This window comes from Haliaeetus leucocephalus, unplaced genomic scaffold (assembly GCF_000737465.1).
Source record: "Haliaeetus leucocephalus isolate CR32 unplaced genomic scaffold, Haliaeetus_leucocephalus-4.0 Scaffold556, whole genome shotgun sequence".
Taxonomy (NCBI): Eukaryota; Metazoa; Chordata; class Aves; order Accipitriformes; family Accipitridae; genus Haliaeetus; species Haliaeetus leucocephalus.
In genome coordinates, this window is record NW_010972992.1 from 1,427,733 (window position 1) to 1,450,735 (window position 23,003).

At 48.0% G+C, this 23,003-nt stretch overlaps 2 protein-coding genes across 4 annotated transcripts; both read left to right on the top strand.

The window, feature by feature from the left end:
* The first annotated feature begins 3 nt into the window (after window positions 1-3).
* On the top strand, window positions 4-16,635 carry KIF17 (kinesin family member 17). Of its 3 annotated transcripts, XM_010577203.1 has the most exons (14): window positions 4-355; window positions 1,416-1,562; window positions 1,959-2,060; window positions 4,619-4,808; window positions 8,253-8,705; window positions 9,757-9,854; window positions 10,515-10,662; window positions 11,718-11,806; window positions 11,935-12,059; window positions 14,302-14,533; window positions 15,469-15,727; window positions 16,004-16,071; window positions 16,176-16,296; window positions 16,480-16,635. In XM_010577203.1, the coding sequence occupies exons 1-14, from the start codon at window positions 125-127 to the stop codon at window positions 16,617-16,619; spliced, it is 2,403 nt and encodes an 800-aa protein (XP_010575505.1). In that variant the 5' UTR covers window positions 4-124; the 3' UTR covers window positions 16,620-16,635. The 3 variants fall into 3 exon arrangements, with proteins under 3 accessions (XP_010575505.1, XP_010575506.1, XP_010575507.1); XM_010577204.1 differs by lacking the exons at window positions 16,004-16,071; window positions 16,480-16,635 and having other exon boundaries at window positions 16,176-16,290; XM_010577205.1 differs by lacking the exons at window positions 16,004-16,071; window positions 16,480-16,635 and having other exon boundaries at window positions 16,118-16,263.
* Window positions 16,636-16,647: 12 nt separating this feature from the next.
* On the top strand, window positions 16,648-22,082 carry DDOST (dolichyl-diphosphooligosaccharide--protein glycosyltransferase subunit (non-catalytic)). The gene is made up of 12 exons (XM_010577202.1): window positions 16,648-16,712; window positions 16,941-17,160; window positions 17,810-17,920; window positions 18,193-18,279; window positions 18,666-18,769; window positions 19,668-19,762; window positions 20,140-20,233; window positions 20,672-20,820; window positions 21,119-21,266; window positions 21,415-21,535; window positions 21,635-21,741; window positions 21,824-22,082. The coding sequence occupies exons 2-12, from the start codon at window positions 17,022-17,024 to the stop codon at window positions 21,971-21,973; spliced, it is 1,305 nt and encodes a 434-aa protein (XP_010575504.1). The 5' UTR covers window positions 16,648-16,712; window positions 16,941-17,021; the 3' UTR covers window positions 21,974-22,082.
* Window positions 22,083-23,003: the final 921 nt, after the last annotated feature.

The window sequence follows — 23,003 nt, forward strand, 5'->3', positions numbered from 1 at the left end:
CCCCACCGAGGGGTGCAGGCCCTGCGCTTAGGCTTGCCCCAGTCTTCCCCCAGGCCTACCCAGGCCCCGATGCCCCTCAGCCCCACCAAGCGAGTGAGTGTGGGGTAGAGCTGGGCCTTGAAAAATGGCCTCGGAGGCGGTGAAGGTGATCGTCCGCTGCCGGCCCATGAATGAGCGTGAGAAGGCTCTCGGCTGCAAAGCGGTCGTCAGCATGGAGAGCGCGCGGGGCCAGTGCTTCCTTCAAAACCCCACTGCCACCGGTGAGCCCCCAAAGCAGTTCACCTTCGATGGGGCATACTACCAGGAGCACAGTACGGAGCAGATCTACAACGAGGTCGCCTACCCACTCGTGGAGGTGAGTGGTGCCTGAAGCAAGCTGGAAGCAGCCAACACATAGCTTGGGATGTGGGCTGCAGAGTTTTACGTGGGTAGATGATCCCTAAGTACAACTGATTTATGGACAGAAACAGCCCTGTCTACTGCTTCAAGAGACTTAGATGCAACCCTGGGGTGCAGAGAAGGGCAAAACAGCATCCCAGCGGTAGGCTGGGAAATTGGGAAGAAAAAAATACTTCTTCAGCAGCCAGCAGGGCACTGAGGATAGAATTACATTTAATTGTTTTAGGCGGATGTTTATATGAAAAATGAACCCCCCTGAGCAGGCCCTAGAGATGGTAGCTGGACAGAAAGTGCAGCAGAAAGTGTTGTGAGGAGAAAGGGGACAAAAAAGACTACTGATGATTTTAGGGACATTTTTACTGTTAAGCAAGAAACTTTAGAGAAGACAGGGAACCTCAGCCTGTTTTAGAATAGCAAAATGAGGGGATATGTTTGTTGCCTGTTAACACATCAGCATGGTAAATGGCTAGGGTGAGAAAGGAACCAGTTAAGCAAACTCCTCCCTCCTCTTCCCCCCCCCCCAAAAAAAAAACCCCAAACCCCAACTTTGTTAGAAGATGAAACAAGGATAAAATGGCCAGTGATAATTTTAAGATGGAAGTTCCTGTTCAGGAGAACAACCAGGGTCTGAAACAGTAGATTATTAGGTTAACGGATTATTTCTTTTTCTTTTTATTTGAACCTTAAGAAATCCAAATATCTTCTGTTCCTGCCATGCTTCTCTGAAACAGGAACAAGTGAAAGTGAGGCCTTCTTTCAGCCAGCTTTCCAAGAGAAAAAAATATTCTGGTCTTCTAAGTGTTGTCAACTGCCCCTCCACTTTTCAACACCGGCATTTCTTCAAGTTTTCCGTTTTTGAGAGAAAACCATCGATTTATATGCTAGCAGAATGCATTTTTTTAATTATTATACTCTGATGGCATGTGAAGGGGTAGGATTGATTCTGGACAACGTATTTGCAGTTATGCAAAGGGTGAAGATAATGGCTATTTTATTTGATTTCCCTTCGTTTCCAGGGTGTCACTGAAGGCTACAATGGCACCATATTTGCCTATGGCCAGACTGGCAGTGGGAAGTCATTCACCATGCAGGGAGTTGTGGATCCTTCTATACAGAAAGGCATAATACCCAGAGCATTTGAACACATTTTTGAGAGCGTACAGGTAGGTGTGTAACAATGTGAAAGAGACCCGTTGTAAGATTATGTGATATCAAGAAAGACATTCATACCCCAGGAAGCGAGTGCCAATTGCGCTTGGGAGTGAGAATGGGGACAGGCTTCAGGGTATGCTGCCTCTCATCCAAAAGCTGAGGCCTGTGTATAGTCAGATGAACTGCACTCTCTGCTGACTTTATGGACTCGCACTTGAGATGTTTAAGGACCGAAAGTCCCTATAGCAAGTGTGTTGAGTGGTTACACCTGGGAATGAAATGCCAGGAGAGATTTGATGAAGTGTTGAAGGGACGTAGGCACCCAGCTGGCACTGAGGATCTATGTGGGCTGCCTACTTGCCTTCATTTTGAGAACCTTACTCAAAAATCATTCCTGTTTTGTGCAGTGTGCTGAAAATGCCAAGTTCTTGGTGAGAGCTTCCTACCTGGAGATTTACAACGAAGACATACGAGACCTCCTAGGAGCTGATACCAAGCAGAAGTTGGAGGTGAGGCGGAGTCAATGTGTCTTAATTAGGAAGTGCTTTAATTTGCTCAGATAAGTGTTATCGTGAATGTCTCGCAGAAGTGCAATAATACGCTCTGTCAGAAGCTGAACAACAGAATATGAAGTTGTAGTGATGAATATGGAAGCCATGAGGAGATTTTGAGGGACTTAGTGAACATTTAGTGGCAGAAGGAACAGGATCCAGTCAGAGACATGTCCTGTGTGTCCTGCTTGATAGCGGCCAGTAGATTAGTGGAAGCTGCATGAAAATCATTACTGGACAAGGATGGAACAAAGTGCTCATGGGGCATTTTCTTCCTAATCTTCTTCATCTCACAGCTGTCTCTAAAGTAGGAGGATTCTGTGCCTTATAAATGTTTAATCTGATTCAGTGTAGCTGTGGATGATCTTATTATCTGGCTAAAACAAAAAAGGCTGATCCTTTTTTGAGGGGATGCAGCAGGTATTACTCCCCATGGGAACACATAGGGAAGGTGGACAGTTTCCAGGAATGCAGGAGGGTAAACTTTCCTGAAATCCTAATCAGGGGGCTGATTTTTATAAAATTTACCTCTCGGTGGCTTTGCAGATCTTTTTGCACATGTTCCTGGAAGGAGCTGCAAACCTCCTGTCCTAATTTACTTCCCTGCAGGACTGCCCCGGTGAAGAAAACCGAGGCACTAGCACCATCTGCTGCACAGATGCGCTGAGATGGTGACAGACCCAAACTGCCTTATGGGGTAGTTTGTTTGTGGTTTTTTTTTTTTAACATGCTTCTGGCTTTAAGGGAGGCAAAACCCTCTCTGCCCCGCGTTCCAAGCATGCTTCGCCTGTGCGTGTCGAGAGAGAGAGGGTGGGAGAAGGGGACTCACTGTTTCGGAAGGCGCTTGCTGCAGTTTCCCATCCTTTGTTCCACATCAGCAGTGACACCGGTTTCCATGACGACCACAGTTGGCACTGGGAAGGCAGGAGTTGGGCAGAACAGTTTCCAGGGTAACACCATCACGCTGGTGACAGCCGCTGCCTGTTGCTGCCTCCATCGAGTAATTAAGGGAGTCATGTCCTGCAGAGACAGAAAGCCCAAGCTGACCCACTGCTTTCTTCTGTGTCCCCCAATTCTCCTCCAAAATGCCATTTCTGTTTGTTCTTTTGCCTTTCAATGTCAGTGACTTTGGTGACTCAGAAGCCCACCATTGCCTCCCGTGCATAAAACCCTGTGAAGAGCAGGTTTTACAGAGCTCTGCAAGGAAAATGCCCCCATCAGTCTGTGTTGGAGTTAAACAACCGTGTCCTCGGTTGGGTGTTCCTCAAGGACTCTTCAGCACCCTCAAATACAGCCGAGCTAACCGTGGGGTTCCCCTGTAGCACAGGCAAAAGTCACAGTGTATGAACAGTCTGGCTGTGATTCTGTAACTGGATTCCTCCTGGGCAGTCATGGCTTTAGAACAAGGCTAAAATCCTGCCTCGTTTAGTTTCCAGCTACTTCTGCTCTGTTCTGTGCAGGTTTTTTAACAGCAAACACTCTATTTTACATTGCTTCTTGTGGTGCGTGCATCACTAAAGTATCTAAGGCTCTTCTTTGGAAGTCACACTGCCAAACGCCATACCTGTCATTCCGTGACACCGAGTCATGACAATGATACCTTGATATCCCAGCTGACACGATAAAGATAGAGTTTTGGTTATGAACTCAGCAGATGTGGGGTGTAACATTGCTGTTGAAAATGAATTCAGCTCATTTAAAATTCCCAGTGTGGAGGTAGCTTCAGAGGGGGCTGATGTAGGAGTGCAGGGATCTCTTGATTGTTTTGTATTTTTTATGTAGGTTTGATCAAGATTTTGAACATTTCAATCGTTTATTAGCATGCTGTATGAAACTTTTCTTCTGCGTGACTGATAATTGCTGAAAAGATGCTGTTAGGTGTTAACACTCTGTCTCTACCCAGGTGCCTGAATAGGATTTTAGAGCATATTAAAAATGAGCTAATCTGGAGAAAAATTATTATAGTCTGCCTGTGTGTGATGGGTGTGACTTTGGGAATTTTGTCAGGGAGATCAAGACGCCCTCGAAGAGCAGAAGGCTTCAGCAAAGCGCTTGTAACAATATCTATGACTATTGAATCTGTGCTTTGATTTTAAAAAAAGCTCCCTATGACTGAAGAGATATTAGAACCTTTGCCATAATAGGTGAAAAACATTTCAGTTCTTTTTTAAAATATGCAGCTTAACAATAGGGGAGGTAGAAGGCAGCTCAGTGCAGAGAAGATGAGTTTCTTGTGGCCTGGGAGATCTCTGAATCAGTCAGCAAACTTTTAACTTTAATTCTTTTTGACTGCAGAGCCATGAAAGTGGTTCCCTTTTTTCGTGTGGTTTTATTCCTCCTCCAGAAACAATAAAGCTTTTTGGTGGCAGCCAGATATGTTTTTGCCATACTGCAGTTTTAATTTCTCCACCTGTAAAACTCGTGTAGCCCTCAAGCTTCCGGGCAGTTTCCAGCGTGCCTTCCCACAGCCTTGGTGCGTCTTGTTCTAACCTGTCTTGCATTGTGCCTGTTTGCAGCTGAAGGAGCACCCAGAGAAAGGGGTGTACGTGAAGGGGCTCTCTCTGCACACCGTGCATAGCGTGGTCCAGTGTGAGCAGATCATGGAGACAGGCTGGAGAAACCGAGCAGTGGGTTACACCCTCATGAATAAGGACTCTTCCCGCTCCCACTCCATCTTTACTGTCAATATGGAAATCTACACTGTAGGTAGGTAGCTGGATGCCCTGCCCCTAGCAGAGCACAGAATCTGTGAGGTCTGACCAGTCACCCCACAGCAAAATTATTTTAGGTCCAGTAGAAATCAGAATTATGCCCCGACATGGACGTTCTTCACAGTGCAAAATGACTGAGTATTCAAAATCTTTTTTTTTTTTTTTTCCTCAATTCCCCCTTGGGAGAGGAATGTCTTACACTCAAACTGGGAACATATTTAATTCTCCTTCCATTTCTTATCTTCTAAAACCTTTATTTCCAGCAAAGGGTGCTAAATCTCACAGCCCATACAAAGGCTTGGAGTTCATGCACTGTACAACCTGGAGAAACTTACATGGTTATCTGTCTTGTCTGACCTCCCTTACAATGCAAGTCAGATCATTTCACCCAACGATCACGGGGCACATGTTTTAAGCAAACAGCTAATCTGGGGTTTAGGATGGAATAAAAGAATCCCTTAATAATGTTTTAATGGCTAATTTTCCTTTCTCCAGCATCTTATTTCCGTTGGCATTTTTTCAGCTGATAAAGTTGCCTCGCTGGGTCTGAACACGGACCTCGAAAGGGTTTTTTCTCGGGCTAAGAATGTAATTAGTCTCCTATATTCCATCTAGTCCTTGACCCCAGCTGAGGCTGTGAACAGCTTGTCTTTGTTTTCTTCAGCTGTTTCAGCCATGGGGGAAGTTACACAATGTCTTCCTAAATTGTGGTTCCAGATGTTGGTGACCGTACCTCATTTTCCTCTATCCAAAATGGCGTGTGTGTGATTTAGGGAATTTCTTGATTAGCGTAGCCGGTGGATGCTAATCCTTGCATTCTGTGGGTCCATAAACCCCCAACTTTAATCCTAACAAGGAAAAAGAAGTATTTACACTCCTCTTTTGAGTTCCAGATGGGTGCAGGGCTCTTAAACTAGCCTGCAACAATGTCTCTGATTTAAAGCTTTGAAAACATCTTACACAGAACAGGATGGCAGGTGGGGAAACTTGCAGTTTTGGCGGTTAAATGGAAGATAGCTGGAATATTTGAGGAGAAATATTGGCACAATATATGGCACAATCCCCATAACTGGATGGTTCTACTAGGGTAATCGTTAGTTGAAATAGTTAATGAAGTTGGTATTTATGTTGCCATCTTTAGACTTCATGAAGAGGGGCATGGAGAAGTTAAAACTTCTTTTCCAGTTGAACCTCTAGTAAATTATAACTTACAGGCAGTTGACATTTTAAAGGATCTCTTTGCAATTATGTGGACTAAAGTAACTCTTTGAAGTAACGGTGTAGATTCAGGAACAGGATTGTGGCAAATACGGGGTTCTCTGGCTGCAGATGTTTGAAATGCGAAAGTTACCATCACTATTTTTACCATATTTAGAGTAGCAGATGTTTTATTTCTTGGCATTGTGCTTAGGGATTGATCGGTTAACAAGAAAGACGTTGTAGGTTTGGCCAGTGCTTATGCCACAAGCACTGGCTGATGGGCTGTATGGGAATTAGACAGGCAAGACTTTTGGGCTGCTGCAAGCATTTTAGCAAGTCTGGGGACCTTGTTACACCGGAAACTAAACCCCTAAGCTCCTTGATGGAAACAAACAGCCTCCGTGGGTAAAAGGACTGGCAGGAACCAAAACAACTTTTTAATTGCCTGTCAGTGTTTACATAAACTGGGGGAAGGAGGGAAAGTGTTAGAAAACCTACTTTTTGTGACTGTCCACTCACCCCAGCTCTCAGAAAGGATAGTGAGAGGACGCTCTATTTAAGCTCCATCTGTTTTTTTTTTTTTCCCCAATTCTGCCATGTCTTGACATGCCAGAAAGATCTGGAGTGAAACAAGAAGTTAGCTTTGCAGCAAACATTAAGTTCCACAGTTAACAATCTGTTGCTCTAACTGGGGAAATATCCTGGGGCAACAGATTTTAGATTTTTTTTGTTTACCTGTGAACTTCTAACTTTCCCTCATGCATCATATTACTCATTGTTCATGTTTAGGTATTGTCCACAGCCATAAAGCTGTAACTCTGACTAAATTGAAGGCTAGGTTTTGTAGAAGTCTGTCTGGAAAAGGGCAGACTTGGTTAAAACCTTGATGTTCTTTTTGCCTGGAGCACTAAAGGAGCTCTTCACTTGAACTTGGGTTGTCATTGTGAGGGATGATTGGGATGTGGTCATCCAAGAGTGTGGTCCAGCACTTAGGACAATAGTCTGTGATTTGGGAATATGTGTCCAACTCTTTGCTCTGCGTGAGGCTGGGAAAGTTAAGTAGCCAGTGAAACCGAGGGGTTCCTAAAGCAGCCGAATGTGCTCTCTCTTAGTCACAGGGGATTTGTGTCATCACGTTATTCCGGCCTCAAAATGCAGGTCAGGAAGCAGATGCTATATGCATGAGGTGTGTGTCCAGGTAGCTGGGGAGCTAGCTGTTAACTTCAGCTCCCATCTTCTCGTGCCTTAAAGTGTTATGATGGGAATGGCACCAGCTTGCTGGGTCTGACTCCTCACTCACTGAGATCCATCGTCTCATCTAAGTGGTTTGGGCTGAGCACAGTCCCGATTTCTTGCAGTTTTCCTGTGTCTCGCCTGTGTTCCTTCATTTTACTTTCTCACTGAGAATGTCATGAGTTGAGGAGAAACAGATGCCGCTGAGCATGCCTGTGTGCTGAGTCACGGTGCAGTTTTACAGCTATCTGGGCGAGAGGGGAGATCTGGTGGGCTTCTTGAACATTCAAGCCAGATGGTGGACCTTGATGGTATCTGATAGGATATGCTCTTTCTTTTGAAGCATAGCAAGAAATTTCTTGAATACGTCCATTGATTAGGGTAGGTTGGATTCCAGTCTTGAGAAAAGCTGTAGTTTGGCAGTTCATGGAAAAACTGTTTCCCAGCATAGTGTCTACTCCAGCATTTCCACAGTAGTCTGTAGAGGTAATCTTCCTGCCTGTCTCTCCACGTCACATGGGCATTCAGGGAGCCTGCTCTTCTGCCCGTGCTCTCCAACTAGCCCTGCTCCAGTTCCTGCCTGTTAACTCCTCATTTCATGTTTCCTCCCTTCTTTCTCTCCAATTGTCAGACATTGTTTAACTTCATGAAACAATCTAAGGAGAAAAAAGCTGTATAAACTCATGGTCTGACCTTGTTAATTGCAGAGGGCTTTGCATGAAATTCTAAACACTCAGCATCTGTGCAAATATGTGGAGGGGTGTGTGTTCAGAGCTCACTGGGAGAGTAAGAACGGGCATGAATTTTTACTGTGCAGAATCTTGTTCAGGAAAGCACTAAAACATGTAGTTCTTTAAGTAGATATTTATTTACTTAAGGGAGTCAGGGCCCAAATGCAGACAAAGAACAGGGCTTGAACTGGAACGTAACGCCAGAGAATCCGTTTTCTTGACTGTTAAGATGCTTCCTCTTAAGAAGAGCCTAACCCGGAATTATTTTCTTGCAGATGAGCAAGGGCAGGACCACCTCAGGGCCGCAAAACTCAATTTAGTGGATCTGGCAGGAAGCGAGAGACAGTCAAAAACTGGAGCCACGGGGGAGCGGCTCAAAGAGGCCACCAAAATCAACCTCTCCCTCTCAGCTCTGGGCAACGTCATTTCAGCCCTAGTTGATGGCCGGTGTAAGCACATCCCGTACCGAGACTCAAAGCTGACCAGGCTGCTGCAAGACTCCCTCGGAGGGAATACCAAGACCCTGATGGTAGCATGCTTATCTCCAGCTGATAACAACTATGATGAAAGCCTCAGTACTTTGCGCTATGCTAATCGAGCGAAAAACATCAAGAACAAGCCCTGTATCAATGAGGACCCCAAGGATGCTCTGCTGAGGGAGTATCAGAAGGAGATTAAGAAGCTGAAGGCCATTCTAGCTGAACAGATGAATGCGCATAACTTGTCAGGTAGGAGAGCCCTTAGTGGCTCCAGAGATGTTTTATCTTTGACAGAAAAATGTGGTTTTTACATGTGTGCTCACTGGATTTCACCTCAACCTTTTCCTTACCTGTTGGAGGAAGAGTTCTCCATTCTGGTAATGGACTTTTCCTTCACCGTTGCCAAATTGACCTTATTCCACTGGTAAAGACCATCTCAATTATCCAGTATTTTCGATAATGACAAATTCTGTTAGAAAATGCTGACGTGATTCAAATCCTTGATTCTTCTTGGTCATTCTGGCTAGAATTTGGTCAGTCACAGAAGCGAGGTTTCGGCTGGCAGAGCAAAAATGAGCTGCGTAAGAAATAATAATGTAAAATTCTTTATTAAATATATATGTTTGTTTTCAAAGTTAGCATTCAACCCTGTTCTCCTAAACTCCGAATCTTTGACACTACAAGAAAAGTTTTTCCCTGCTGATGGCACTGCTTACAGAGAGCACACTGTCCTTTCTTTGAGGGTTCAGCCCAGCCTCAGCAGACTTGCTCTTTGCTATGAAGTAGGAATAGCAAATGTGGGAACAAATGGGTAAGAGCAGTCTTTAGGGAGCTGATCACCTTTTGAGAATTATCCCCTAAAAAAGGGCAACTTTCACCAAAGCAATAAGGCTGTAAGCTATTCCCCCCCCCCCCGTTTCTGCCACCTTTCAGAAACAGCTGTGAAGAAAGAAGGCAATTTCCCTGCACCTTTCATCTCCTTCCCCCATGTCTTTTATCATCCAAATCTATTAGCATAGCCCTGGAAACAAGTCTCCTGCTATTTTGTGAAAGAGATTGGATTTATATTTGCTTTCGTATACCTGAAGCTTAAACCTCTCCCCCTCTGCTCAGCGCTGACGCCTCTCCCCACACCTATGGAGTCCCAGGCCAGTGGGCATTTTGGCAACGCAGATGCTGACACATGAGCGCAGTTTAAAGGATTTGCTGGCAGCCACGTTCTTTGTTCTTTTTCCAGGCATTCTACAGACAATCCCACCTAGTAATTGTGAGTGATTTTTATTTCTGCTTTGCTTTGCAGGGCTTCTACCTGCTGAGACTGCTCACCTGGCAGCGAAGCCAGCTTCCCTCCTCAAACCCCAGTTAGATCCTGAAGCAGAGAAGCAGCTGATCAGAGAAGTAAGGCAGGAGGGGGCATCCTGTAGTGTCTTTGACTCAGGCTTGTGGGGTTTCATAATAATCATTACAAATATGGTGTAGGGCTGCGTGGTTCAGCCTTTTCAGAGCACTTATCTTCCTATTTTTTGGTCCTTGTCTCCTATGGACAGAATGTGTGTTGATGAAGGCCTTATTTACAATGCCACTTTCTCTCAGCATTGTTCCCACCTCTCTGGAGATGAATTGGAATGGGTTCCCAAGAAGAATTTTTGAAGTAACTACATGTAAAACTTTGATTCCTCCAGTCAGAGGAGAGAGAAATAGGGGGGAGGAAAGCAGTAGTCGGAAGATGTTAGGAACAGTATAGGGATGAAGATAAAGAGGGGATATGGAGCCAGGAGGAAGAATGAGGAGTTGGGGGCCAGAAGGAAATAAAACTCTCTCCTTGCTCTTTACAAAGCTCCTTCCAGGTCACCACATCTGCCCAAGATAGTGGTTTCTAGGGCTAACTAGTCACCCTCCATCAATACTGTGTTGACTTAAATCACAGAAAAAGTTAGTGAATACGGGATGGTAAAGTTTTATTGGGGTGGACATAAGATGTGACCTAGAATGAACCTGGATGTGACCTTGTGTATGGTCACAGGGCTGTTGCGTCAGGCTGTCTGCTGTGCCTTCCAGGAGTATGAAGAGAGGCTGGCCCAACTAAAGGCCAGCTACGAAGCAGAGCAGGCATCGCGTGCCCGCCTCGAAGAGGACATCAGCAGCCTGAGGAATCACTACGATCTCAAGCTGTCTGCTCTCGAGGAGAACCTCAGGAAGGAAGCAGGTGTGGACAAGGCAGGTGGAGGGTGTGCAGCACAGGCGGAGGGTTCCCTGATGCTTTAGGCATGAGCAGACACAGACTGTTTTTGCAAAGTCACATTTGTGGCAGCCACTGCAACCTTCAAAGTGGCAGCAACTGCTACTGCAGCAAGTGCTGCCTGGCAGCAACAGCAGTCCCTGCTCTCGACCCTCCCTTATTGACAGCAGGAGCAGTAACTCTGGCTCTCCTGGGCCACTCATGAGACTCTCTGTCCCAGCTTTGTCCTCTTCCCTATTTCCCTGACTTCTTTCCCGTTAGGACCAGCCTGGCCCTACCCTGTAAGCCTTCAGGCAATGAAATGTGATTTTTGCCCACATAGCTGCGAGTTTCTTCTGACTTAGGGCAGCAGAGGTTTGAGCTGCGGAGATGACTGGTCTCAGCAGGCACTGCTCTGTCTTGATCTGCTTGGCTATGCACAACTCACACGCCTGAGAACGAGGGTGGCTGCGGCAGTCTCTTCCACCGCATGCAAATGTGATGCAGCCCTTGGTCTCCTGGTGGATTATCAACACCACAGCTTTGCTGGAGGGTGGATATTCCTCTCACACACCTATAAATTGTTGCCAGCTAACCTTTTCATTACCACTTTTCATTTATACTTCTGCAGTGCCTCAGGGCACGTTTTTCAATGTCCTTGTACAGCACTTATTGCCCAATATTAATTCTTGAACCTATATTCTTAATTTTTGATGCTATCACTTTCTAAGGTGAGAGGTTCTTCCCCCCCCCGCCCCGCCTCTGATTAGAAATGTACACCCCCTAGCCTCTGAAATAGATTATTTGTGTGCTAACATGAGGACCCAGGCTCTCCCAACCCTATAAAATCTGCATTCCTTACCTGATACACCCTCTGGGTCTTTGATGGCTTTTACTGACCAGCATAAATAACAGACCTTTTCCTTCCAGACATAGTTTTTAGCTTTTGGTGAAGACTTTGTGTGATGTTTTCACAGATTTTATGCTCTAGTTTTGCAGAGCTCATTACTGACATTGTGGGTATTTCCTCTTTTACTCTTCAGCGGCCATGAGGACCGAAACTACTCCTGACAAGACACCTTTGCCTGAAGACTCTGTTGCTGCAGCAGATGAAGAACTAACGTCAGCCCAGGTACCCTTCAGGCTACTTTACCACTCTGGGTACAATAAATCCGAGTGGGTAACGTCGTGCTTCATCTATCCCAGTACTCGCATTGTGTCTCTTCAGAGCTGCAGCCTTTGGTTTCTTCTTGTCCTCAGGACCCAGCAGTGCCTCGGACTGTCCAAGGCACTGGTGGTATAAGTGGAGGGACTGCTGGAGCAGAGGTGGCTGTCACTGCTGAGGGGATTTCATTGCCTGCAGACCAGCAGCAGGTGCTCGCCAGGTCAGTGACTATGCTGCTCCTGTTAACTGCCTCCTGGGCATTGCTTACAACACACACAGGCAAGAAGCAATCCTGTTCTTCCATGATATTACAACCATCGAGCTTCAGCTGTCAGTTCAGCGCAGAACAAAACTAGGCAGACACGTATTCTTTACCCCAAAATTAACTTTACCGTATTTGGGCAGATAAATAGCTCTTAGCTGCAGCATTCAATGATGCCAAGTGCCAGAATTAAGAGAGAAAAATCTGGAGAGGTCTGTGTCAGCAGATGTGGATGCAAAAAAGCGTGCTTTCTTGATGACAAATCCTGCCTAGATTTGTAGGCAGGGAAGTCGTTTCCTTCTCTGGCTTTTTGCAGGTGTAATTTTTGAGGAGTTTATAGAGTTGAGGCAGTCACTGACAGAGCTTAAGTGCCCAAACAGGTTATGGAGGCATCCTCTTTTTCCTCTTAAAAATGGTTCTTAAAGAGCACTTAGAGCCCTCTCAGTGCAAGTAAGGTAGCAGGCCTTCCTGTAGCTCACTGTGCGTGTGGGTGGAGGACAGTGCATCCTCCACAACTCTCCCCTGTCACTGAGGTCACTTTTGCCTCTAACTCATGCATCTGACAATGTTTGCAAGACATCAGCCAGAACTGACATCAAAATTTCCCAATAATCACATTTTAGGGGCAGCATTAGACCCAGGGCCTGGAGCACAGGCCTGGGGTGTGAGGGGTGCAGGGCTCAAGACTCACGCTCAGCCCATCCCAGAGGCATCCTGTCTTGAAGGTTCTCCTCCAGGTAAGAGCTGTCTTGAGAGAATTCCTTTAGTCCAAGTACAACACAGCGTATTAAAATTACATGGGGGTTCAGTGCTGTTTCAGAAATACACACTTTAAGCAAATTCTGCTGATTTTTCTCTTTTACTCTGTTGTGTGGAATTATATTAAGACTAGAAATGCTCAACATAAGATATATTGTGGATTATAGAGGCTGATTCTGAAAAGTCTGGGGTTTTTCAGCCAATCTTGCAGCTTTACTGTGAGCTCCTGTGGCGCATGCTCACTCTGTTGGGCCTCTCCCAGCTAAAAAAGAAGCTATTGAGAAATGTAGAATAAGTGTCTGTAATTTGCAGGCAATTCTGTCTATTAATGGAGAGGTCTCCAAAGAAACCATTCGTTTTGATTATATATCAAATCTTAATAGTCCTATCGCAGCATTCCTTTTTGTGACAAACAAGTGAAAAATGCTCTTCTAATTATATTGTTAAAATCAAAGTTCTCTGCAGATTAGGCAGCAGGGTTTGGTTCCGCCAGCATGGGGATTTTCAAAGCCGCCTGTTAAGAGCTTTACACACCAGGATGGCTGTGAGATCTCTGATCCTCACTCAATGGAGCTAGGATTCAGTCGCACATTAAGCAAACAAAACTGAAGGCTACTTGGCAAGTTCAGTAAAGTAGAATAGCAGGTCATCCCTGGTGGAGAACAAGCTCTTTTGGATGGGTTTGAAGATAGCTAAGAGGCTATTATCAGCGGAGGTTTTATCAGCAGTGGGATTTTCTCCAATTTGAGCCAGTGCTGGCCAACCTGAGCTATCTGCTCTGCTGCAGATCCCCGTGCAGACAAAGAGAATGGCTCTGGAGCACGGCTTAATTTCTGTGTTGGAGCATATGGGGCTATGTGGCATGGATGTGAGATGAGCTTGATTTCAACTGTGGGTCTGTGCCTGCACTCAAGCAGCAGCATTGAGGTTGCCCAAGTCATCAGCCTTCGTTGATATTGCCCCAAAAAGGAAATTCTACCGTGGCTTCCAGCCATACTGCTCCTGCATCCACCATTTAGAATATTAGCTTGTGGAATTTTGGTACCTTATGTGCTTGCTTTGAGAGTCTTTCAAAACAAAAAGTAAGAATTAAAATAATATATTCAACATGTATTTCAATAGGAATTTAAATATAAATTCCACAAAACAGGGTTTTTAAAAAGTATTCAGTGAGCATAGATACAGATTTCCAAACATTCTTGTTGACAAAGGTGCTCAGAATAACACATGCTTTGCCTTGGGTCCACAGGAGTATCTATTGCAGAAACTTAATAAAAGTAGAATTTGCCATGATCACTGTGGACAGCAAATCTCGTCAGAAATCACTATTTTTTGTATTGTGTCTTCCCAACTGTCATCCAGGTCAGGACGTGCATCCTCCATGCTTAACGCAGACGGTTCTTTGTAGTATTGAGCTAAGAGAAGCATTTGCCTTTTCCAGGCTGCAGATGCTCGAGCGACAGGTGGTAGGGGGGGAACAGGCTAAAAACAAGGACCTCAAAGAAAAGCATAAACGCCGGAAAAAATACGCGGACGAGCGGAGGATGCAGCTGGTGACCGCACTGCAGCAATCTAATGAGGACAGCAGTGAATGGGTTCTGCTTAACGTCTACGACTCCATCCAGGAGGAGGTTCGAGCCAAGAGCAAACTTCTGGAGAAGATGCAGAAGAAGGTGAGCAGCTCCCTGCTATCCCTGCTGAAGATTTAGGGAGCATCTCTTTCCTCATCTGCATACCCATTTTGGGGGGTTAAGGAGGTGTTTTAGGGCAGTATGTTTAGAGCGTGACTCTGCCTGCATGAAATATTTCATATGCGTGCCTGCATTAGTACCTATAAGGTTGTCTGCGTGCATTTTTATGAAGTATCAGATGCAGCAGCCCTCAGGGTGTGGTGAATTAAGTTGTTGAAGCCTAAAAGCCCACCTGTTTTAAAGGCGGGTCTCCTCGTTATGCAGCACGCTGACCAGAGGGTGATGTGGGGTGATGGGAGAGGATGCGACTCCCTCTACTGACCTATGCAATCTACTGCACAGCTTTCTCCGGTTCTGATCACCCCAGATACCACACCTGGGCTCCTGGAAGAAATTACACCACGAAAAGTTTTCTGGGGGAAAAAAAACCCCTAAATATAAAAGCAGTGCTCTTCAATTTTAGGCACACTTGGAAATCAGTTTTGCTCTGATAAGGCAGAATCCGAGGAGCTCCCAAAAAATCTATGCACGTGCAGTCCTAAATCTGCATGTTAAGAACTTGCTTTATTTCTGTATTTAGGTTACCAAAGAAATATTGAATCTTCTTCATCGAAGTTAGGAACTCCTAAGAGCTCATTAGCGCTGGATGCAGACCACACTAGTAAGATCAACTTAAGGTCCATTCAAAGACTCAGCACTTTGGAGAAACACCAAAAATCTTTCATTAAAACAGATGTGGAATAATCTCTCCACGCAAACCTCATCCTGATTCTTAACTATAAATTAGAATCTCCCCAAATATTGAAGCTTTTGTGCCTGTCTTTCCATCCCTCTGCCTGACAACTCCCTGTATTCACAGTGACCACCCGTCTCTCTCCTTTATAATCTCAACGACTTACTTTGGTTTTATGTCCCAGCTGCAGGCTGCTGAGACCGAGATCAAAGATCTGCAGTCGGAGTTTGAGCTGGAAAAGATCGATTACCTCAGCACTATCCGCCGCCTGGAGCGAGACCTGATGCTCTTCCAGCAGCTGCTGGATCAGGTGCAGTCCCTCGTCCGGCGCGACTGTAACTACAGCAATCTGGAGAAGATCAAGCGCGAATCCGTCTGGGATGAGGAAACCAGCTGCTGGAAAATTCCACAGCCCCTCATTCAAAAAACCCGCCTGCCTGCAGGTAAGAGGAGCATCTCAACGGTGCCACCGGCATGTGGCTGCTTCTGGACTCAGCAGATCACGTTTGGGCTGTGCTCCCTTCTAAAATCTGCGTACAGAAAAGTTTGCCTAGAAAGTTTGAATAACAACATCATCTAATGCGAAGCACGGTACGGATCCTTTGGGAATCTCTGTGAATGAGCCTGGTGACCGGAGTGGTGTTGGGGATCAGGGAGTGCAGTCAGGAGAACATTAATTGTTTTAGAGACGACCCTTTAACACCCATCTCTTCTCACAGCAGTTCCGGCCCTGCCACAGCCTAAACCTGCCCAAAAGAGCCCTTCAGCCGAGAGCCAAGAGCGAACCGTACGGTGTTATACCCCTATTTTACCAATTTTGCCCTATTTCTAAGCAGTAACCTGAGCGCTAGCACAGAGTCCGCCGCTCCTGACGGTGTTTTCCGCTTCCAGCCCGAGGAAGAGCACTACCAGCTGGTGCTGAACAGGAGTGACAGCCAGACCATCGCCAGCAACTACTTCCGACCCCGGCGAGCCAGCCGCATCCTCCACCCCGACCCAACTGAGAACCGAGGTAAAACCACCGTTTCCCTTCGATCGCTGGCCCTTGCCTTCATTTTCCTTTCCTCTTCGGTGTTTTTTGGGGGGGGGAGGGAGGTAGCGGGATTTGGCTCGGCCATTTTTTGCCAGGCGAGGCCCGTTTCTGGCACCCAGTGAGGGCGGATGCCCACTGCCGCCCCTTCCTCTCCTCTCGCAGCTCTCCCGGGGCTGGAGGGGGCTCCCAGCGGTGCCTCCGCCATGCCCCGGCCCTTCCGCCTCCAAGCCCTCACCGTGGTCCCTCCGACCACCACCAAGCGTAAAAAGGGCAAAGCCGGCTCTGCCGGCCGCCCCCTCTGACTCCTGCCACTCTCGAGGCGTCCGGCAACGCAGGAAGACGCCAAATCTCTGTGGTTTTGCACCAAAACGCTCTCGCATCTACATCGTGGGACAGAAGCAAGCTCGCTGTCGCCATGTGCTGTCGCGCCCTGTACCCCCCAACCCTCCGCTGCAATAAACCAGTCTGACACCGCCATTTTGAGGTCTTTTACTGGGAACCCGCCGACCCCCATCTTCCTCCCCTCAGGGGCGCTACGGTGGCCGCGCGGCGGGGTGGGAGGGGTTTGTCACGACAGCGTCCCGGTGATTGGCCGGCGGCGAAGAGGTGTCTGTCGATGATTGGAAGGCGCGGGAGCGGCTCCTGGTGCTGATTGGCTGCGTTCGCCCGCCCGCTTCCGGGGAAGCTTGGCGCCGGTGACCAAGATGGCGGCGGCCGCGGTCCGTCTGTGGTGGCTCCTGGCGGTGGCGGCTGCCGGGGCTGAGGGGGGGGCCCGCACCCTGGTGCTGCTGGAGAACGGCAACCTGCGGGACACGCACTCGCTCTTCTTCCGCAGCCTGGCGGGTAGGGCTAGGGGAGGCGGCTGGGGACCCCGCGCCGGGCTGAGGGAGGAGACTGGGCTTCCCTGGGGCTGAGGGGGGCGCGGCTGGGGTCCCCTGGTGAGGCTGAGGGAGGAGACTGGGGGGTAACGGGGGTCTTTGGGGTCCCACTGGCCGGTCTGACGGAGGAGGTTGGAGTCACCTGGGGGCGAGGGGGGCGGTTGGGGTGCCCTGGTTGGGCTGAAGAAGGAGATTGGGGTCATCTGGGAGAGGGGGGGGGGGGGGAGTTGGGGTCCCCTGGTCAGACTGAGGGAGGAGATTGGGGGTTCCTGGGGGAGAGGCAGGTATTTGGGGCCCCCTGGTCAGACCGAGGGAGGAGATGGGGGTTGTTTCCCCAGCTGTGCCTGTGTTTCGGGTCCCCTGCAGCATTGGTCCGCACTTGATGGGTGTCAGTGGGGCATCTTTGCAACAAAGGGTTTTTTCAGGGGATTGATACCCCTTGGTTTTACGTGGGAACACCCCAGTGGTGCTCCCAGAAAGCTCCTGAGCCACTTTTTTCCAAAACACAGCTGTTTATGGGGGAAGTAAAACTCAGGATCTTGATGCTGGTTTGCTGCTACAATGTGTCAATTTTGTGAGGTGCAAAAGTTGTCAATTTTGTCTTGCGGCTGCAGACAGGGGCTTCGATCTCACTTTCCGCACAGCGGATGATGCTGGCCTGTCCCTGATAAAATATGGAGAATTTCTGTATGACAACTTGATCATCTTCTCACCATCCATAGAAGGTAAATACGGGAGGGGGAAACTCAAGCACTTTTGTAGCTTGGTGGCATTTTTGGAAGGGGATTTCTAACTGTTTTGTGAACTTTAATTAAATCTCGCTCTTTGGATGTTATCCTTTGCATCTTGTACCTGGTGGCAAACTGCAGATACATCCAGGCCCTTAATGGTGGTTCTTACAGCTACAATAGAAATTAATTGGTGTCTTGCTGTGGTTTAATTCTGCCATGGTATTATTTCTGTGAACTAGTCATGAATTTCTGGCATGCACTTTCAGATTTTGGTGGAAACATCAACGTGGAGACCATCACCGCTTTCATCGATGGAGGCGGCAGCGTCCTCGTTGCCGCCAGCTCAGACATCGGTAAGTACAAACACTTGTCAGAGCAAATTGGCGTGTTTCAGCCACTTCTTGTGGCTGAAACCTTGTAGGCAGCACCTACACTGCTTACACTCTGCAATGAGCAAATAGTTTATTCGTCCTTCTCTGAGTTCCTGCAACAAAACTGGTGAGAAAACGCAGTTTCTCATTGGGAACTTCAAAGTTTGTACTGTAAGGAAATGGGTGGTAAATAACGTTTATTGACATTTTGAATAGGAATTTAGCTGGGGGAGGTTGTGTTGCTCCTCAGGCTTTGGCTCGTGGAGTGCCAAACACGTGACTCTAAGCTGAACTTTTTATTTTGGGTGCTGAGACTGGCATTGTGTCCTGAATGCACCGTGTAACCGAGAATCCGTTTTGTCTTCCAGGCGACCCGCTGCGAGAGCTGGGCAGTGAGTGCGGGATCGAGTTTGATGAGGAAAGGACAGCTGTCATCGACCATCACAACTACGATATATCCGACCCCGGCCAGGTAAATGGATCTATCGGCACGTTTTGGGTTTTATTAATGTGTACTTAGGTGTAAAGGTTTGGATGTGAATCTTCTGTCCTTGTTTTCCCTTTTTTCCTCCATCCATTCTCTGTTTTCTCAGCTTCTTCCCAAGAAAGTCAAAAATAGTTCTGCTTGATAGTGTGACATAACACTGCAAAGCTCTGCGTGTTTGGGGTCTCTGCCCTCAAATCCATCTTTCTGAATTTCCTGGGTTTGATCTTTCCACCGCCCTGAGTAGTTTCAGATTGCCACTGTGTCTCCAGCAGTCACACCACAATTAATGGTGGCTTTGAACCACGCCAAAGCGTGTTGTGTGTGTCGGAATTTTGCCGGCAGGTGAAGCCCGTCAGGCACTGAGTGCGATGCTTTGGATGTGGGAAGGGAGATTTTCAGTCCCAGAGATCAGTACAGAAATGTACATGTTTCTATGATTTTTTTTTTTTCCCCCTAGTTTCACCCCGTACTTTAGAATAAAAACCTATATTAAGGTCTGAACTAAATCCGTTCTGCTAAATTTTATTGAAACTAAACCGTTGAAGTAGTACATGGACATTGTCCTAGTTTAAGGATGAGAGTTGCTAAATATGGGACAGTAAAATACTGTAGGTATTGCTATCTTTATCAAAAGGTGGTTTACATTTCCTTATGTATCACTGTTAATTTAATTTGATCATAATTACACAAAAAAAATGCTGTTTTTTTTCTTTTTTAATTGAATAGTAACATTCATCCGACAGCTGCTCAGTTCTAATCGTCTGTAAAAACAAAGTTAACTTTCAGATAACAAGAGAAGCTGTTACTTGCCGATAGAACCTAACAAACATCAACCCATCTGCCCCTACAGCGCGTTCACGCCCATTTCTGTCCTTTCTCCCAGCACACGCTCATAGTTGCAGATGCTGAAAATCTCCTGAAGGCCCCCACCATTGTGGGGAAAGCGGCACTGAACCCCATCCTTTTCCGAGGAGTTGGGTAAGTGACCTGCAGCGCGGCATGGGAAGGGGGGTGAGGTAGCTGTTGTTGGGGAAGCGGAGCAAAAATACTGGTGGTGCTGTGAGGTAAGCATAGGGTTAGGGGCTGTGACTCTTAATGTGAGCAATGTCTCTTGATTTCAGATAACAATAAAAAGAAAAATCTTCAAAGCAGCTTAGTTGTTGACTTAGGAATGATTCTTAACATAAATTAGTGAAGCTTGACTTTTTATCTTGAGGAAATACTTCATTTCTTGGTGTGTGCAAGCTCTGCGGTTGTCTTGCCACATCCAAAGAGTGAGGAGGTTCCTGCGTGTTCCTCTGGGTGTGGGGGGACCTGGGGGTCTTTGTGCTGCTCACTGTGCCTCTCCCTGCAAGGATGGTGGCTGATCCTGACAACCCGCTGGTGCTGGATATCCTGACTGGTTCTTCTACCTCTTACTCCTTCTTCCCAGATAAGCCTATTACTCAGGTATGGTCCATTACTTGTTCTTCTCTTTTGGGCTACACTACTACAATGAAGTCCCTCAAATATCGGCACCTTGCGGGGAACAAAAGCTGGAGTGTTTAATCTGGTGGATTTTGAAAGGGTCAGGCTGTCGCCTGCTTTCTGACATTGCCCTGGGAATCCTCCTCTTTGCTTTTCGTTGGTGAGAAAACGTCCAGTGTGAGGGATGCTTTGGAAGAAAGGTCAGCCTAGATCAAAGCATATCTCCTGGTTTCATTCCCGTCGGAGAGGGCAGAAGCCGTGAATCCTGTTACTGGTTATTCTGAGCTTCTTGGCTTCTACTTAATGGCAGGCTGTGCTGGCTACAGTCAGACTGTTCCACCCCTCAGCAAACCAGATGTTAACTCTTCTTTAATCATCCCTAAATGGGTTAAACGCTCTTCTAAATGCGTTCCTTTTCAGTACCCGCATGCGGTCGGGAAGAACACCCTGCTGATCGCGGGACTCCAAGCCCGGAACAACGCCCGTGTTGTTTTCAGTGGCTCCTTGGATTTCTTTAGCGATGCCTTCTTCAATTCCGCTGTGCAGAAAGCTGCCCCTGGCTCCAAGAGGTACGTTGGCTTCCTGGCATTCCTGGCTGAGGAATATGTGGGGAGCTGTTTGGTCAAGAAAGTCCTGGGAAACAGGCAACAAATACCCATGTTACGGGAAACGGGAGAAAGCTTGAATTAAATTGTGGGTGATGCATTCCTTTGGCCTTGTGGAGCAAAGCGCTTTGGGAAGCAATTCCCTCCTTTAACCCCAGTTAGCTCTTTGTTGCTTTCACATCTATTAACGGTTTGGGTTTTGGCATGTGGTGTCTTTTTTTGGCATGGCCGCCATGCTTTCTCAGCCTTCCTTTGTCTGTAGGTACTCGCAGACGGGTAATTACGAGCTGGCTGTTGCCTTGTCCCGCTGGGTGTTCAAGGAGGAGGGAGTGCTGCGCGTTGGCGCGGTGTCCCACCACCGCGTGGGGGAACTTGCACCTCCCCACGCCTACACTGTCACCGATCTCGTGGTAAGGCTGCCTGCTTGGGGCCTGCGGTGCAGGCAGGAGGGGACGTGGGAGCTGAAAAAGGAACTTGGGGAAAATTTGAACTGGGTACGGGTCGACGTTCATTTTCAGGTATCACTCATTAACTTCACACGTTGTGGGTTCCTTCCAGGAGTACAGCATCGTAATCGAAAAGCTTTCTGATGGCAAGTGGGTCCCCTTCGACGGAGACGATATTCAGCTGGAGTTCGTCCGCATCGATCCCTTTGTGCGGACCTTCCTGAAGAGGAACGGTGGGTTTCCCTCGCCACCCTGGCACCACGTTGGGCGGGTGTTTTTGCCGCTCAGCCTGGCAGCGTTGTTGCGAACGTCACCGCCATCTCTTTTCTCAGGTGGCAAATACAGCGTGCGGTTCAAGCTGCCGGACGTCTACGGAGTGTTTCAGTTTAAAGTGGATTACAACCGGTTGGGTTATACCCACCTCTACTCCTCCACCCAGGTAAGCGCAGTGGGAATTAATCGCCGGAGAGGGAAGGGTGCCGGGGCTGCCAGACTCACAGGGCCGCTCTCTCCCCTCCAAGGTGTCTGTCCGTCCTCTCCAGCACACGCAGTATGAACGTTTCATCCCCTCGGCGTACCCATACTACGCCGGCGCCTTCTCCATGATGGTTGGCCTCTTCATGTTCAGCATCGTCTTCCTGCACATGAAGGAGAAGGAGAAATCCGACTGAGCTCCCTGTGGGAGGAAGAGCCTTTTCCCCAGCGCCAGGCAGGGATGGGCAGTGCTCGGGACCCTTGTTGGTAACCATGCGAGAACTGGTAGGTGCCAGACACGCTGTGGATTTGCGTTTGGTCTTTTTTATTTTTACACGTGGAAGAGGGATTAATAGGAAAGAAAATGAAATTTTGGGGGGAAATCTGTTGCCGAAGTGTCTGCAGAGCCGGAACCGTGACACCTCTGGTGTTTTCCCTTGACAAGTTCGCCATGTTTGTTTCCCCCCACGGTGGAATGATTTCGATTTGAGATGAATTCCATTTTCAAAATAAAGTCTCGTTCCTCTCGCCCTGGGTTGAAAGAAGTGAATTCACCGCGTGGGGCTTTCACCCGCGTCCCTGGACTCACAGGTGGCACCTGAGGGACGTGTCCCCGCATCTCCCTCGCCAGCTCGGGCTGTTCTGTGGGGTGGGCTGCGAGGGAACGGTCGGACGGGGCTGAGAGACAAAAGGGGGGAGTCTGGGCCGTGCGGAGGGGCTTGGGGCGCCCCAAAAAGCACACCGAGGAGTCCGGGATGTCTCCAAAGGCACACTGAGGAAGTCGGGGCACCCTAAAAGCCACCCTGTGCCCCAAAATGCAAACGGGTGGGTGCAGGGACACCCCTAAGGACTCACCGAGGGCCTTGGAGCACCCCAAAATGCACACGGAGGGGTCTGGGGAGGAAAAAGCAGCCAGAAGATGTGATCCCAAGAAAACCAGGGCGCAGCGGAGGAGCCGAAGGGGTGGGGGACAGAGCGAGCAGTTTTTGGGGTGCGCCGGGGCTGTTTTGGGGTGGAAGAGGGGGAAATGGCCCTGGGCTTTCCTCCGTCCCTGCCATGCTGCAGGGCGAGGGGCGCTAGCAGCCAGCGATGAATACAAGGGATGAATAAGGGGGTGGGGGCGGGGGTGTGTGTCAACATTTGGGGTGCGGAGCCCCCCCCGCCGGGGCACAGGCCCCTCCCACGTGCCGTCGCAGGGAGAGGGGGGCGCTTCCCCCGCCCCCCCCC

Coding starts and splice junctions, on each gene's coding strand:
- DDOST (XM_010577202.1), top strand. CDS start 17,022: ATGGCGGCGGCCGCGGTCCGTCTGTGGTGGCTCCTGGCGGTGGCGGCT. Junction 18,280..18,665: donor TGCCGCCAGCTCAGACATCG/GTAAGTACAAAC, acceptor TTTGTCTTCCAG/GCGACCCGCTGCGAGAGCTG. Junction 20,821..21,118: donor GCTGCCCCTGGCTCCAAGAG/GTACGTTGGCTT, acceptor CTTTGTCTGTAG/GTACTCGCAGACGGGTAATT.
- KIF17 (XM_010577203.1), top strand. CDS start 125: ATGGCCTCGGAGGCGGTGAAGGTGATCGTCCGCTGCCGGCCCATGAAT. Junction 8,706..9,756: donor GAATGCGCATAACTTGTCAG/GTAGGAGAGCCC, acceptor TTTGCTTTGCAG/GGCTTCTACCTGCTGAGACT. Junction 16,072..16,175: donor CCGAGAGCCAAGAGCGAACC/GTACGGTGTTAT, acceptor TTCCGCTTCCAG/CCCGAGGAAGAGCACTACCA.